Here is a 16,799-nt window from a genome sequence, read left to right on the forward strand (position 1 = left end):
CGGAGGTGTTACAATGCACACGTAATAAATAATTAGTAGTAGTGAGAGGAGAGGAGTGACAAACCTGACATTGAGTGTTAGCAAAGACGCTCACCCATCATCTTGTAAGCGGCGGCGCAGATCCCGTTGCTGTCACTGGCCATGTGTGTGGGCTGTGGTGGCGGTGGGATGCTAGGTCTGTTCCTGGGCTTGGGGACGGGGCGCGGCCGGGGGAGCGACCCCGACGGGTAGGGAGATGGTGAAGGAGGGGCGACCTGAGCCCCATCCTGGTAAGAGGCAGCAGAGGGTGGAGGGGTGTCTGGAGGGGTTGGGGAGTCCGGGGGTGAGGGCTCCGTGCTCTGGTCCGCACCAGTCAGACTGTGAGAACTGGCCTGTGTCGGCGGCTCTGGAGGTGGATGGTTGGGGGCCTGAATTGGAGGCTGATTACTGGAGTGGCGCCGGGGTGTGCTGTATTGCTGAGCGATAGGAGACGTGGGTGAGGTGGGGGAGTGGCTGGATAGGGGTCTTGTAGGGGGACTGAGGGGTTGGGATGTGACTGAGGAGGAAGAAGGGTTCACTGAAGTGGAGGGTTGACTGGGGGGAGGGTTTGGAGGCTTGGGTGGAGCAGGTGCCTGCTTCTTGGTAGCTGAAGGGTGATGGAGGAAAATTGGTTACTGTTAAGAGCATTACTTTCCCATGATGTGTACAATAATGTTTTTCAGTGAAGAACGGACCGTTAAGAGCTGCGAGCCTCCTCTCAGCTTGTAATCATAGGCAGCAAAGTAAAATGATTACAGTGTTAATAAAGCATTGTGTTAATATTTTATGATATATGATATTATATATTTCATTCATCAGCCAAATTCAAAAGCTAATTGATACCTTTTTGTGTGCATCAGACAAAATGAATTTAACAAAATCAGACATTTATTGTCAATCAGCAAAATGAAACTGGTTTTCATTGGTCATTCAGATGTGCAGTATTGATAATAGCACAGTGACCTCAAGAAAAAAAAAGTACAAATAATCGGATTATATTCATTAATTTAAAAATGTATACATGTAAACCGGGGCCGCACGGTAGGCTCCAGCATACACGCGACCGTAGTGAGGATAAGCGGCATAAAAGATGGCTGGATGGATACATGTAAACCAGCAAGGGGGTGACAAAGAATTTCTCCCCAAATCAGAGCTTTTCCACCTGTCACTCACACACACTAGTGACCTGGAGCGATGCAGCTGTGACGCAGAGACCCGCTCTGCTCTTTGCTAAAAAACTGGTGAAACAGAGGATTTATGATGCTAATTTTGAGTTAATGGTGATCATTGAAGCAGAGTCAAACAACTGCCAAGCATCTAAGAAATATGATGTCATTCTTTGTTGCCATTACTATCAGTTACTTCACGTATATTGAAAAACTGATTTTACAATTAAGATTAATTTTGTCTGTCGTGTTAATAAATAAAAAGGGGTTGTCTTATATTTGGGTCAATACAGTACTACTCTCACCTCTGCGTGTCATATGTGGACTGGACCCCATGGATCCCGCCCCACTAGTACCGCTGCCCAGCTGGCCAGCAGCGTGGCTGCCTGATCCAGAACCACTCCGCTGGAGTAGGGGTGCGGGAGCAGCTGTGGGGTCTCGTAGCTTTGGGTTGCTTAACAGCAATGAAAAAGGACAGAGAAATATATTTAGGTGCATTTAGAATCATGTTTTGCAATGCTGAAAACCTCACACATGCTTGTTGTTGTCTTGAAGAATAACCGACTCAAGAGTTTATCTTTTGATTCCAGTGACTTAGACAAAGAAGCATAGGGAAGAATAGAGTGACTGAATGACAGCAGATATTGTTGTGCTGCTCCTGCAAGATGAATGGTTGTAAAAAGACAAGACAAAAGGGTCTAAACGTGTGACTCCTAAAAGTATACAAGCAGTTTAAAATGTTATCCCCATTCCCTCCCCAGCAGCAGCGGCAACAGCAGACAAGCAGCTCTTACCTGAGCTCCTCTGTGTGCTGTGCTAGAAGCTGCTGAGCGGCAGCAAGCGCAGCAAGACCCTGCGCCCCGCTATGGGAGATGTCGGGTCCCCCTGTCCCCACAGAAGGAGCTTGCGCAAGGGGCTCGACTGAGGGCTGCGGCACCTGCCCGGCGCCGTGTCCCTGCTGCCCTGAAGTCTCCACGGGGGGTAAAGGGGGCTGGAAGGCAGGTGAGGTGTGCTGCTTTCTACCTAAGGTGGTACTGCCTCTACGGAGGGTGTGGTCCGAGTGCTTGTTAGGGGTGCTACTGGGAGACGACGGCGGGTGAGAAAGTGGAGGAGACAAACAGACAACCACAGGTTTGATCAGATCAGAAGAGTAATGATTACACCAGGAGAAAGAATTGTCATGACACCATAGAGAACGCAGAGCAGCCTTCGAGAACAGTGTTAGAGACTATTCAAGTGAGATTAATCACAAGAAAAGTTTGACATAAAATGTGTATTTAAGAGAAATTATATCAGCATCTGTGTACGATTGGTGTGAGCCTGGCGCTGTGTGCAAAGTGCTGAAAAACCTTAAAACCTATTTAAACAACACTTAAGATGTTTACTTGTCTTTGCGTGTTGTGTCCATCTCTGGTCCCACCAAACTGCCTGGTCTCTTCCTCTCAATAGTTCCGCTGTCATAATCCAGATGATTGTTGTGGTTGGATGCAGGTACAGGCATTGCAAACATGCCGGACACATTGAAGTCCACATCTGTCAAATGTAAAAAACAACACAAAAACATCAGTCTAATGTAGTTAGGCTATATGCTTGTGACAAACTACACAAGCTGCAACCTGAGAGGACTGTTGGTCATGGGTCTTAAAGGTGTAGCTTGACCAAAATGCAAGAATCAGACCCAACACACATGCATGTTGAGTAAGTAGTAACCTCATGCCGGGGCAGAAAGTCATGTTAAGATTCTTGACAGACAGTCCTAATTAAACTTTGCATGTGTTCTTTTTTAGCATTAACATAATTTGAAGCATTTAAAAGATGCATTACACATTTAAAAGTCACAAGATAGTTGTTACACCTAAACTAGGGCCATGCTTATACAGTATATTAGACAGCTGTCTTGAAGCAACTGAGGCAAAATGAAGTTCACTACTTGGCTGCAAACAGCAGAGTAAATGCTAATTTAGTCTCAACTAGTGTGCGGCCTGAAGAACTTGATATCACGTGTGTAAAGTTGAACTACATCCACAGGATGGCAACACCTCTAGGGAACATTATTCAGCTCCATACAACACTGGCATGAAAACAGAAAAACATTGAGATTCTGCATTTTCCAAGATAGAGTAACTATCACTACTGTATAATGAATATTGTCAGAGAAGTATTATTTTATAGTTAGTACAGTGATGTGAAAAAGTGCCCCCTTCCCGATTTCTTCTTTTTTTGCACATTTGTCACACTTAAGTGTTTCAGATTATCAAACAAATGTAAATATCAGTCACTGACAACACAACTGAACACAAAATGCAGTTTTTAAATGAAATGTTTGCATGGCCAAAACATGGAACAGTGGTGAACCTTCCCAGGAGTGGCCGGCCAACCAAAACGACCCAAGAGTGCAGCAATACCTCATCCAAGAGGTTACAAAAGGCCCCACAACAACATTCAAAGAACTGCAGGCCTCACTTACCTCAGTTAAGGTCAGTGTTCATGACTCCACCAAGAAAGACACTGGACAAAAAAAGGCCTGCATGGCAGAGTTCCAAGACAAAAAACACTGCTGAGTAAAAAGAACATTAAGACTCGTCTAAATTTTGCCAGAAAACATCTTCATGATCCCCAAGACCTTTGGGAAAATACCATGACAAGACAAAAGTTGAACTTTTTGGAAGGTGTGTGTCCCATCACATCTGGCATAAAAGTAACGCATTTCAGAAAAAGAACATAATACCTACCATCAGTAAAATATGGTGGAGGTAGAGTAATGGTCTGGGGCTGTTTTGCTGCTTCAGACCCTGAAAGACTTGCTGTACTAAGTGGAGCCATGAATTCTGCAGTCTACCAAAAAATCCTGAAGGAGAATGTCCGGCCATCTGTTTGTGACATCAAGCTGAAACGGACTTGGGTTCTACATCTGATCCAAAACACACCAGCAAGTCCACCTCTGAATGGCTGAAGAAAAACAAAATGAAGACTTTGGAGTGGCCTAGTCAAAGTCCTGACCTGAATCCTGTGGTTCATGCTCAAAAACCCTCCAATGTAAAAAGAACATTTTTTTTTTTTTTCCTTGACGGGGAAGGACGTGTATGGCAGGAGCTCTGTTGATGATACTGGAAATTTTAACTATTTTGGTGCTTTCCTGACAACACTTCATGAGCACAGGATCAGCGCTGATGGCTGAATCCCCCATCTGAATTCCTTTAACTTGGATAGTCGAGAGGTACAGATACAAGTATAGACACCTGCTAGCAAGTCTAGCTAGTTAGCGAACTGCTGAAGTTCAAAGAGGTTGCTTAGCAACAATGTCAAACACAAAGGAAAATGATACTGGCTCTGAACTCGAAGAGGAAAATGATTCAGGCTCTGACATGGACATAAAAATAGAAGCCCTTTGTCCAGGATACCTGGAGTTTAAGAAGACTTCCAAGGAGTTCCTCGAGGGTAGAGAGATCACTCTACCACAAATAATGCAAGCAATTGAGAAACTGCATTCAATGGCAGCGAAACATTCAGCTTCAAATGCAATTATAAGGAATGGTATCACAAACATTATGGCAGAAAATAGAGCACAGAACAAGTATATCAAAAAACTAAGAAAAGAGGTCAAGAAGTTGCAAGATGAAAATGCAGACCTGGGTGCTGCTCTTAAGGAGGTTAAATACCCTATGGAAGATATCAAGGCTCTGCAGGACGACATTAAGGTACTGTTGAATGACAATGCTGCCTTGCGCTCTGCTCTTCAGGAAGCGATAAACCGTAAAGAAAATACAGCATTTTGCAAGGATGTTAGGGTTCTGCAGGATGATATCAGGGCATTATTGGAAGATAACGCTGCCTTGCGCACTGTTCTCAAGGAGGCTATAAACCATATGGAAGCCACCTTATGTACTGATCTTAAGGACGCTAAAGACCCCAGGGAAGAAAATACAGCACTATGCAATGATATCAACATTCTACAAGATGAAATCAAGGCATTATTGAAGGATAATGCTGACTTTCGCACCACCCTTGAGGAAGAGAAAGAAGCAAAGGAGAATATCAAGGAGCAAATTAAAAACTTCATTGACGAGACGGATCAGATGGCACAAATGAATGATGTGGTCCTCACAGGGCTCCAAATCACACCCAAGTCAAGAGATGTTCCTTCAATAAAGCAGCAGATTGCTAACTTCCTAAACTCGAAGGAGGTGGATGTCGATGTCAACAGTATTGACACTTGCGTCCCACTCCATGGCAGGAATAACACCACACCTGTCATCATTAAGTTCACCAACAGGGAATTCAAAGCTGCACTGCTGAAACAGGGAAAGAAGCTAAGAGGCACCAACGTCTACATGAATGAGCATCTCACAAAACGCAAGTCCGACATCGCCAGGAAAGCACGAGACCTGAGGAAGCAAGGAAAGATTCAAAACACTTGGAGCACTAATGGGAAAATCTACATCAAACTAAAAGGAAGTCCAGGAGTCGCAAGATGCATATTAAAGATCATATTACTATGAGGAAACACCCTACAAGACAGAGAAGGACTACATTCCACAGCAATAACATCGACATAATTAATAAAAGGAACTCTTGTATACAAACCCAGCGTCACTAGCAGTGCAACACTAAAGACGATGTGGATATCAACAGGAGAGAAAGGACAGGATAAATAGAAAGGGAAAAGGAAAGGAGGAGGAAAAAATGGAGAAAGGGAAAAAAAAAAAATAAATAAAAACTTTTTTTTTTTTTTTTATCATTTGTGTACCTGTATACTGTATATGTAAAAATGTGCGTACTTGTGTAGGTGCAGATGTAGGTGTATATATATGTATGCACGTGTTTGTATGTACACACATGTATTAGCAATTGATGTGCTACGAAGAGGGGGTACGATTAAATAAGCTCTGCTTCTTCCTACTTCTTTTCGGACATATGCGTGTTCGAAATAAATTAAACCAAACCAAACCAAACCAATGTGGCTGAATTACAAAAATCGGCATAGATGAGTGGGCTGAAATTCCTCCACAGCACTGTAAGAAACTCATTTCAAGTTATCACAAACGCTTGATCGCAGTTGTTGCTGCTAAGGGTGGCCCAACTAGTTATTAGGTTTAGATCACTTTTACACACAGGCCGTGTTGGTTTGGATTTTTTTCTCCCTTAATAAAAAGTTGCATTTAAAAACTGCATTTTGTGTTCAGTTGTGTTGTCATATGTAAATTTGTTTGATGATCTGAAACATTTATGTGTGACAAACATAAAAAAAAATAAATCAGGAAGGGGGCAAACACTTTTCGCACCACTTTATATAATGAGGGGTGTACAGTCTTGTATCTATACACCTTTCTGGCGAAGCAGTGACTGTTCGTCCCTGGTGTCAAATAGCTAGCTAGAAACAGCCTAAACCTACCCTCAGGAAAGAACCAGTCAGCATGCTGGATGATGGGTTCTATGATGGCCACGACATGCACAGAGGTAGCTGCAGCCATCTCTGCCAAACTCCTGGATGTCCCATATAGAATGAAAAACATTTTGTGAAGTAATTTGAATACGAAATGCTTCCTATCATTGTCATTTACTCACCCTTCGGTCTTGGCCCAAAGCAGATTGGGTCCAAGAACAATGGCGATGTTGCTGGGAGTCATTTTATTTACTTCGCTGTCCTGAGCCAGTTTGGCCAGGAACTTCACCAGATACCTACATCAAACATTTATGATCACTAATGCATATGTTTTGCTAATGTACTGTTGTAAACGTGGGCGAGGTGGCTTACCTCAGGTTGGTTTTGTTGTTCTTTGGTAGCTTATCGCATACAACCCACAGAGCCTGAAGCCTCTTGTCTGGATCTGATACACTGTAATAATGGAAGAGCACAGCTTAGATATGTCAAATGAATGAAGTATATTATCTGTCATGTGTTTGCTTCAACAAAGGAGCCTTGCCTGCATGCCTGGGTCCATTCATCATAATGCTGATGCGTCATTAGAGGTTCAGGGAGTTCCCTCAGGTAGGACTTTAGTGCTCCTAAAATTGCAGTCGCAAAAATTCAGAATTGCTGTTGCATAAAAATAGGAAATGCTGACATGAATTAAAAACACGTTGTACCAGCAACAGCATGAGGGTCAGAGTAGAACTCCTCCAACTGTGAAGTGGAACAATCCAGCGCTGCTTTTAGCTTCTTTAGTTTGGATGCCCCAGCTGCAATTCTGAACAGACCCTGACACACAAACAAAAACAGCCATTATTCACCAGCAAACAAAATCAAAGTGTGTGCAATCCCAGTTGCACATAAAAAAACATAAATATAACCACAGTGTGCAGCAGAGCACTCTATTTACATTGACATGTAAACAAAGGCTGTACTCACACTGCAACAGCATGGAACAGATTCACCAGGATACTGAATAGGGCTTTGCAGTTCAAACGATCTCTTTTTTGCACACAGCTAGAAATCTGATTTATTAGCAGCAGACAAGTAGACTCAATTGTATTCAAAGTTCGTTTTCAAGAGGGGGATATTGCAACCTTTTCAATCATCATGCTGAGCCCGCTGTAGGAACAGTGTAAAAGTTTCCCCTGTTTACAGTTTGTCTATCCGCTCATCTGCGCCAACCTTTATGTGAAGAAGCTATTTAAAGCTCACTTTCAAGTTCGCCGAGCCACTAATCGCAACCATGGATCCATGTGAGTTTTAATGAGCTTCGCCAGCACCTATTTTACTTAAGACGGGAAAACAAACCAATGAGCAATCAGGTTTTAAGCATACTCATTCTATGCTTTAATAATACGAAGGAGGAAATTAACTGGCAGCAAGATCATCTTAAAACAAAGAAAGGTCACTTCTGAAAGTGCAGCCTTGCCATCTGTTGTGGGTTAAATGCTACATGACTGATGCAAAGGATGATTAGGATTACTATTTTTTTTGGTGACCAAATGACAGATGTTCTTAATAGGAAACACAGAAGGTCAATTTGTTTGAAAGGGAGCTGCGGTTGTCATTTCTGAGTGGAAATTGTGATAAACTTGCATATTTTGGATGAGTGTACTTAATTGTATTGCATTGTTTTTGACTACAGGAAGGAACAAAATTACATAAATTGAGCGACTTAAGCCATTTTCCCCAAAGTGGGGATGGGTTATAATGAAGAGCAGTTTGGAAAAATAAACCTAGACCAAGACACACATTTTGTGTTCTACTCATTCCCTTACTATCGCTGCAAGGGTGTGACGATTGTTTGCTGACCAATCAATCAACTAACATGGTGTCTAGCTCCACCCTTTGGTACCATACCACTGTGGTTTTTGTGAGCACCTGTCAGTTAGAATAACACTTCACTTTTCTGCCCCATTACCTCTTCCTTCATTCCAGTCTCTAACAGCATCATGACACAGGCTTCTATGGGCAGAGCGATTTCCCTCCCACTCCTTTTCAGGTGTTCATCCAGTGCCGTGCCAAAGGCGGGTTTCTCTGTCCATGTATCTGAGCACAAAATGTTACAATTCTTGTGACGTATTGCAAAAAGACACTACATATGCACTGTGAAGTCATTTAACATCCAATAACAGTTCAATTAACAACAGAAGAGACATAAAGAAGTCGGAGGTGGGCCGTCAGGGCCAGCAAGGCCTTCTCTGCTGGCAATAACACTATCAAAAACAGTGGTCCACATTTACAACATAAATTCTAGTATTTGTTCCATGAAATTGAATTAATTTATTACCAGCACTTTATTATCTACATTTCATAGCATGTCTCTTGGCTGCGATTGGACGAAAAAAATTTAACATACACTTCAGACCACTAAGTGTACTGTATGTTCGGGTTTTTTTGTCCAGATTTCAGCTTCAATGTGTTGCCGTGTCAATCTAATCTGCCCAGGGCCTTCAGAATCAGTAGTGGCCAATGTAACTTGACCTATATTAGCCACGGGGCTGTTTCTTTAACCAATCAGATTTCAGATTCACCTCACAGGGCCAGCTAAGAAAAACGGTTAACTGGGTTTCGTGCCTTACTAATAATGGTATTCATCCAGCAATAAGTACGTTTCCGCAAAGTAGGATTCAATATTAATAAATGGAATATTTTCGTAGTAAGAGCATAGGAAACCTGTTTGACTTAACCTGTATGACTTTATAAATACGGTTTTCCATTATTAGAGCCCTGTAGACATGAAATAACACCCCTAAAGTCACCTTTACACTCTTATTATTTTTGTTTACGCAACATTAGTAATGCACAGATTACGAGATCACTGCAAGAACACAAGAAACGACCACTGGTTTAAACACAGCATGCTAGCGAGCTTATTTATTCTAAACGGAGTAGGAAGAAGGACTAAGTAAGGAGCCAAAAACGTATCACTTCCATACGGAATGGAGGGAGAACTTTTTTTCACTCTTTCACGTCAGACATGCCATGTCTGACCTCATGCAGTGTTCAGGTAATGTAATAATGTAATGTAATGTCATGCCTCATCAATGTTTTGTGTCATTACTGATGCCGAGTGACCAGAATACTTCATACTGTATAACTTGTCTTTCACTATTTCCTGACGAATAATGAGCCATAGCCAACCACGAAACAGCGATAATTTATTCATTAATTCTTGAAAAATCGCGATAGAGTAAGGGAGCGATGATCGAAACTCGATGTAGCGAGGGACGACTGCATGCAAAATGCTCCCGTCTCTGTAATGGCACACCTTGTATAATGCGTTTTTATATATTATTTATGGGTTTGCAGAATTGTGATGTGATAACTAGTAGTATCACTGGTAGTAGTAAGCGACATCTGTAGTAAGCTACATGTGTAGCTTGACGGAAACGTGGCTGCCAATTCACGCCTACGGCCTTTCCGACCATCACTCACATTCATACACCAGTGTGGGCAGCACTGGAGGCAAGGTGCGTGAAGTGTCTTGCCCGGGGACACAACAACAGTGAGGAGCAGAGGGAGCGAGGATCGAACCGCCAACATTCCGGTTTTTGGACGACCTGCCTCCCAAATATTGGTATGATGGTATTAAGAGGTGTATTAAGTCAGTTACGTCCCCACTGAAGGCCCAGGTACCAAATGCACGGCCCATGCGGTAATGCATATTTGCAACACTAGTCTTTCTCATATTGTGCCCGAGTGGCATCTTGTAAAAATGTTTTTCTGCAAAGCTCTACTGTTTAATGTTGCATTGGGTACAATAATTTATTGTATGATTTACCTTGCTGAGCCTGGATGGTGGGCAAGACACTCTCCAGCAGAGTGAGCGATTTTCTGTGGTATTCTGCCTGAGCTTCTAGGAGCTACAGGAAGAGAAAAGAAGAAGAGAAAATGATGAAGGCTGCAAAATAAGACAAACTAAACAGGAAAGCGAGACTGGCCTGCATGCTGCTTTTAAAGTGACAAAACAGCTGTGAGCATTCCCACAGCATTCATGTTTTAATTTGTTGAACGTGTTGACTCACTGCACTCACCGTTACGAAATAGCAGGCATAGTCTCCTTCTTTTGAGAAGAAACTGTACATGTCTGCGGCAAGCTGGTCCTAGTATGAGAAAACATGGTATTAAAAGTGCATGTGTAGTAAGTAGTAGCTCTCCAGCGCAGTGTAATTCAACTGAATAAGTGTAGCACTTCTAAGTGTCCTCACTAAAATACATCAAATGAATGGTCTGAAGTTTTACTGAAGTGGCAAAAAGCTGTGCACTATGTACGTCATAAAACCTCCTGCTTTACTTGTTGAGGGGGAAACACAAGGCTCTAATGCTTCCTGGGCAAAAAAAACCTGACACATATCCTGCAGTAGAGTGACACTAAAACTCGCCAATGAAAAACTTCAATAGACAGACTTATGCACATGGAGCTGACGGGCCATTTTGAGACATTCGTGTGCGTCAGCAAACTGGGTCAGACAAAAAACAACCCAAAAGGTCTTGGAATGTTCAATTGCTGTAATAACTTTTTCACAGGTGAAATGTTTGACCACGCCCAGTTTCTTCTGCTCAGTCTAGGGACACTATAAAAGACCACTGGTTTGATTATTCATTTAAGTGTCATCTGATCAAGCAGTATACTGTGTAAGAACGCCATGTTGTCATAGATGCTTCCATACCTAAGTCCAAATATCTGGAAACCGGTGGTTAAGACGGACGCAATGAAGCTGTTTGATACCTTGCAAAGCTCCACTTTGTTCATGGCCTCATCCACCTCTTCCTTGAGTAGATCAGCCTTGGCTGTCAGTGCTTGAGTGTTTGTTCCTGAGATTATTGACTTGGTCGCCTGCAACCATCTGTGTTTGGACACACACACACACACACACACACACACACACACAGGATGAGTTTATCTTTACAACACCACAATGTCAACGTCACGAGGAAGGTAGGACCCAAATTCACGCCACAGTGGTGAAAACAAACCTCGCTCTGGCAGAATCATAGTCCAGCACCAATTTGGCCAACTGCTTCCTCTGTTTCAGGATGTTGGGGATGTCCACCTACAGAAACAAAACAATCAGAACCGGGCTTTTCCTGGATGACAATCAAAACTTGCATCCTGATTAGAAGAGTAAGTAATGATGTAAGACATCTGTGTTAACGTGGAAGCACAAATATGACTTATGTCCAGCTGCTGTTTGAGGTCTGACCTCTGCAAGTTGGCTGAGAGGATCCAAGACGTCTTTTTCAATCTGCAGCTCGTGCTGCATCAATTCGGATGCCAGTCGGCTCTCTGCATCTCCGCACACCTCCATCATCTTCCTGTTAAGACATAATATAGAAGAGAAGAAGTGGGTTTCAGGGTGTGTCCTATTTATCCTTCTACACTCAAAAATATAAACGCAACACTTTTGTTTTTGGTGCCATTCTTTATGAGACAAACACAAAGATCTAAAACAATTTCCGCATACACATTATCACCATTTCTCTGAAATATTGTGCACTATCACAAATTTAGACAGATTTGTGAACAATATTTGAGAGAAATGGTGATATTGTGTATGTGGAAAACGTTTTAGATCTTTGAGTTCATCTCATAAAAAAATGGGAGCAAAAAAAAAGTGTTGCATTTATATATATTTTTGTTAAGTGTAGTTTCTGTTTCTATCAGCACATTGAGGGAGGCCTTGGCAACTATGCTATATGCTCTTCTTCTGTTTCCAGTCCATAACCTCAATGTCATACTATGGAATTGTGAATTGAGGTGGGCTCAATGTTGATGCGAATGCTGAGATGATCCAGTGCACTTTCTCTTCCTCATTATTTCCAGACAGACGTGACCGTTTACTAGTTTCAGAAACTTAAAACAGGTCTTTACATCCTATTTTGTGCATTTTGCTTAGCCACAGGGAATGGTCAGATCCTCAAGAGAAGGAGATGTTTAAAGTCCGACAATGACTGCTTGTCTTGCATGTGTGACCTCATCATTAACACTCCCTGAGGAGCAGCCGTCCTGTATAGCAACCTAATGATTTTCTGTCATGTCAGTCAATGATGGACTCACCCTATTAAAGAGTCTTCTCCCAGCTGGTTCCCACCTTCTACCATTGCCTGAGACAATGCCGTCAAAGGAAGCTTTTTCTGTGGCAAACATGTTTGTGTGGAAGAAGTACAGAACAATGATTATTTTCAACCTGACACATAAACCACTTTAAAATAACCAGACGCCCTTGTTTGCTGGTCAAAAGTATGAGGTGGAGGCCAATGGAAGTGCCATCAAGACTTTCCATTGCGTGAGTAAGTGGTGCATTCAAAAAGTCAGGAAGTGAGCTTTCTGAGAAAAGGGGGGGAAGTAAATGTTAAATGGGATACAGGAGGCAACCAGGAGAAGAGAGTCTATGAAAGGAAGCGTTCTGTACCAACACCTATCAACAGAGAAACATGTATTCTCTCAACAACCGGTTTTAATGGAGGAATAAAACACAAATTATCATGCACTAGTGAGAGTGAATAAAGAGCAAATGCAATGGAACAAGTGGTAGAGGTGAAATACTTCAATGGTGTTTTCTTTTACCTGACCATTTCCTGTATAGAGGCGCGGTACGGACTGTAGTGCGTGTTGGGTTGTGTGGGGCAGAAAACACAAAAGATACATCATGTCTACTGGGATATTACTAAGTTATTTGAAATGAAAACGTTGACCACTCAAGGCGCATTGCAGACATTGCAAGTAGGACGACAATTTCACTTCAGCAGTTACACCAACAGTCCACTCACATGTCTTTTCTCTGCATCTGCGCCAATATGTCCCTGCAGACACGAGACCATCTTCTTGTGTGCGTTGTGGGACACCACACGCACCAACTCCATCCGCCGTTCAATCTGTGCAGAAGACAAGATGTAACAATAGTGAATCTCATTGTGGAATCTTGCTTTAAACTAAGTGTAATCCTGTCTTGAAGGAAAATTGCACTTTATTTATTTATTTATTTATTTTTTTAAATTTAACAATCACAATCCTTTTGTGAAACAAGAACACATATTTCTTTCCCTTTTGTGTGTGTTTTAAAGACAGAAAACAAGTTAGTATGAACACGCTAACAATGGACTTCATGGGACACACCTACTTCGACGATAATGCCCTAAAAAAAAATAAACAAAAAAAAACGGCAACAATGTCCTATTTACATAACTGACCTGTATATTAACAGAGGAGTAGCGTAGCCACATCCAGCCAAACCAGACTTCCAGACGAGCTGAATGAGTTCTACGCCCGCTTTGAAACCCAAATTCCTGACCAGCAGAGAAGGTGGCTGGGCTTGGGGAGCACACAGGACTCACCTCTTATGGTGACATCAGCAGATGTCTGCAGGGTTCTGAACAAGACAAACCCGCGAAAAGCAGTAGGCCCAGACAACATCTCAGGCCTTGCACTTCGGGTTTGCTCATCAGAGCTAGCTGATGTGCTTGCTGACATATTTAACCTGTCCCTTGCACAAGCATCTGTACCCACCTACTTTAAGTCCATCACCATAGTGCCCGTACCCAAGAAGAGCAATGTGACTGCTTAAATGACTATCGCCCTATAGCACTCACTCCAATTATAAGTCATAATTTCATATCATAATTTCAAGTGCTTTGAAAGCATAGTCATGACCCACATCAAAAAGAGCATCCCGGCGGCAACTGTGGACCCTCTACAGTTTTCATATCGCCAGAACCGGTCCACGGATGATGCAGTCAACACTGCCATCCACACAGCCCTATCGCACCTACAGGGCCAGGACACACATGTCAGAATGCTATTTATTGACTATAGCTCTGCTTTTAATACAGTCAGCCCCCACAAACTCACAGATGAGCTCCTCACACTTGGCCTGTCAGCCTCCCTCTGTAACTGGGTGTTTAACTTTCTAACAGGCAGGCCCCAGTCAGTCAGAGTCCACAATCACACATCCAGCTCAAGAATTGTGAGCACAGGAACCCCACAGGGGTGTGTGCTGAGTCCGCTCCTCTACACGGTCTTCATCTATTATTGCGTGGCCTCCCAGAACAACACCAGCATCATTAAATTTCAAAAGATCAAAGATGGCGCACTCCGTGGCAGACGTCTCTGTGACACTCTCCCGTTTTTTTCTATTTTTTGCTATTTTATTGTTCATTTGGGACATTCAACACACTCACGCAGTACATTACAACAGAGAGACACTTTTGAACATCGGCAGGGTTCACCATGAACTTTAATTTAGCCTCTCAGACTTTGCCTTTCTTCTGCGCCGGGAGAACGCAGCAGCCTGCGGGCCTGGTGAGCTGAATACCCAGCGAGCAAAGCATCCGAGGCGTAAACGAGGCAAGCGGGCCGGCCTGCATGCTAGGTTAAAAGCTAGAACGACTAGGCCACCGCTACCAAGCCTGCTGCTAGCCAACGTCCGCTCCCTCGAAAACAAGAAAAAAACATCGTGAGATCAGGGAATGCTGTGTCCTCACCTTCACATTGTCATATTGTTATGAAGTGCTTAGAAAGAATAGTCATGACCCACATCAAAAAGAGCATCCCGGCGGCAACTGTGGACCCTCTACAGTTTGCATATCGCCAGAACCGGTCCACGGATGATGCAGTCAACACTGCCATCCACACAGCCCTTTCTCACCTACAGGGCCAGGACACAAATGTCAGAATGCTATTTATAGACTATAGCTCTGCTTTTAATACAGTCAGCCCCCACAAACTCACAGATAAGCTCCTCACACTTGGCCTGTCTCCCTCCCTCTGTAACTGGGTGTTTAACTTTCTCACAGGCAGGCCCCAGTCAGTCAGAGTCCACAATCGCACATCCAGCTCAAGAATTGTAAGCACTGGGACCCCACAGGGGTGTGTTGCTGAGTCCGCTCCTCTACACGCTCTTCACCTACGATTGCGTGGCCTCCCAGAACAACACCAACATCATTAAATTTGCGGATGACACTACAGTCATTGGACTGATCACTGGTGGTGTTGAAACATCATACAGAAGAGAGGTGGCGGACCTCATAGCTTGGTGTCGTGATAACAATCTCCTTCTCAATACAGATAAGAGTAATGAGATGATCATCGACCCAAGAACAAGGGAAAAGGAGCCGCATAGACCCCTGTTTATTGATGAGACTGAGGTGGAGAGGGTGAAAACCTTCAAGTTCCTTGGCACACACATCAGCGAGGACCTCACCTGGTCTCACAACACCCAACAAATTCTGAAGAAGTCCCAAAGGAGACCTGAGAAGACTGAGGAAATTTGGCATGTCCACCACAATCCTGAGTTGCTTCTACAGATGCACTATCGAAAGTGTCCTTACCGCCTCCATCACTGTTTGGTACGGTAACTGTACAACACGTGATAGGAAGGCACTCCAGCGGGTGATCAAGACCTCACAGAACATTGTTGGGGGCAGCCCTGCCCTCACTGCAAGCCATTTATAAATCTAGAGTCCTACGAAAGACACACAACCTCATGAAGGACAGCACACATCCACAACACTCATTATTCACACTCCTACCGTCAGGCAGATGCTACAGGAGTTTGAAGTCCAGGACCACAAGGCTGGCTAACAGCTTTTACCTCCAGGCCATCAGGCTTCTCAACAAAGCATCACACACGCAACACACGCACACACTCATCACACTAAACATGTTATTGCTGCTTTTTTTCAATTTATTGGCATTAATGTCTCTTCTGTTGTTGTTGATTAATTTATTGCTATTAATGTTTTCTTATGTTCTTATTAATTTTCTTGTGTTTTCTTTTTTTTGGGAGAATGAACAGAATAAGAATTTCATTGCGTAGTATAACTACCTGTTTTACTGTACATATGACAATACTGTAAAACTCTTGAATCGTGAAGCTACAGCAATATTGTTGTTGTAGCAGCTAACACAAAGAACTACATTCATCTGGCGGACTAACACAATGCCTTGCCAGTCTCAGCTTCACTCACAAGGCCTCAAGCCACTGCTGAGTGGTACACTACCTACTGCAGCCGCGGCTGTGTTGTTTCAGAGTTTTGTCAATGCTAGGTTATACTGTATTTTCCAGACTATAAGTCGCCCCAGAGTGTAAGTCTCACCAGCCAAAACTGCACAATGATGAAGAAAAAAACATTTATGAGTCACACTGCACTATAAGTCGCATTTTGGGGGGGGAATTTATTTTATAAAGTCAGAGACCAAG

General features: G+C 43.1%; 1 protein-coding gene across 11 annotated transcripts in view; it reads right to left on the bottom strand.

Annotated features, from left to right (window-relative positions):
* Positions 1–16,799, bottom strand: part of arhgap17a (Rho GTPase activating protein 17a) — a 38,601-nt gene that overhangs the window by 3,606 nt on the left and 18,196 nt on the right. For 4 of the 11 annotated variants that reach the window (XM_054760278.1, XM_054760297.1, XM_054760355.1 and 1 more), the window contains exons 3-21: positions 13,372–13,476; positions 13,169–13,201; positions 12,659–12,735; positions 11,805–11,916; positions 11,578–11,654; positions 11,330–11,447; positions 10,635–10,703; positions 10,382–10,463; positions 8,519–8,646; positions 7,272–7,383; positions 7,109–7,190; positions 6,940–7,020; positions 6,750–6,863; positions 6,577–6,668; positions 2,570–2,717; positions 1,979–2,263; positions 1,490–1,638; positions 714–740; positions 95–625 (exon numbers count right to left, since the gene is read on the bottom strand). In XM_054760278.1, coding sequence (XP_054616253.1) covers positions 95–625; positions 714–740; positions 1,490–1,638; positions 1,979–2,263; positions 2,570–2,717; positions 6,577–6,668; positions 6,750–6,863; positions 6,940–7,020; positions 7,109–7,190; positions 7,272–7,383; positions 8,519–8,646; positions 10,382–10,463; positions 10,635–10,703; positions 11,330–11,447; positions 11,578–11,654; positions 11,805–11,916; positions 12,659–12,735; positions 13,169–13,201; positions 13,372–13,476 — 2,422 coding nt within the window. The remainder of the gene's footprint in view (positions 1–94; positions 626–713; positions 741–1,489; positions 1,639–1,978; positions 2,264–2,569; positions 2,718–6,576; positions 6,669–6,749; positions 6,864–6,939; positions 7,021–7,108; positions 7,191–7,271; positions 7,384–8,518; positions 8,647–10,381; positions 10,464–10,634; positions 10,704–11,329; positions 11,448–11,577; positions 11,655–11,804; positions 11,917–12,658; positions 12,736–13,168; positions 13,202–13,371; positions 13,477–16,799) is intronic. The other 7 variants (XM_054760288.1, XM_054760337.1, XM_054760327.1 and 4 more) reach the window with 7 other exon arrangements.

The sequence above is a fragment of the Dunckerocampus dactyliophorus genome, chromosome 2 (genome assembly GCF_027744805.1).
Source record: "Dunckerocampus dactyliophorus isolate RoL2022-P2 chromosome 2, RoL_Ddac_1.1, whole genome shotgun sequence".
In the NCBI taxonomy this organism is placed as follows: domain Eukaryota; kingdom Metazoa; phylum Chordata; class Actinopteri; order Syngnathiformes; family Syngnathidae; genus Dunckerocampus; species Dunckerocampus dactyliophorus.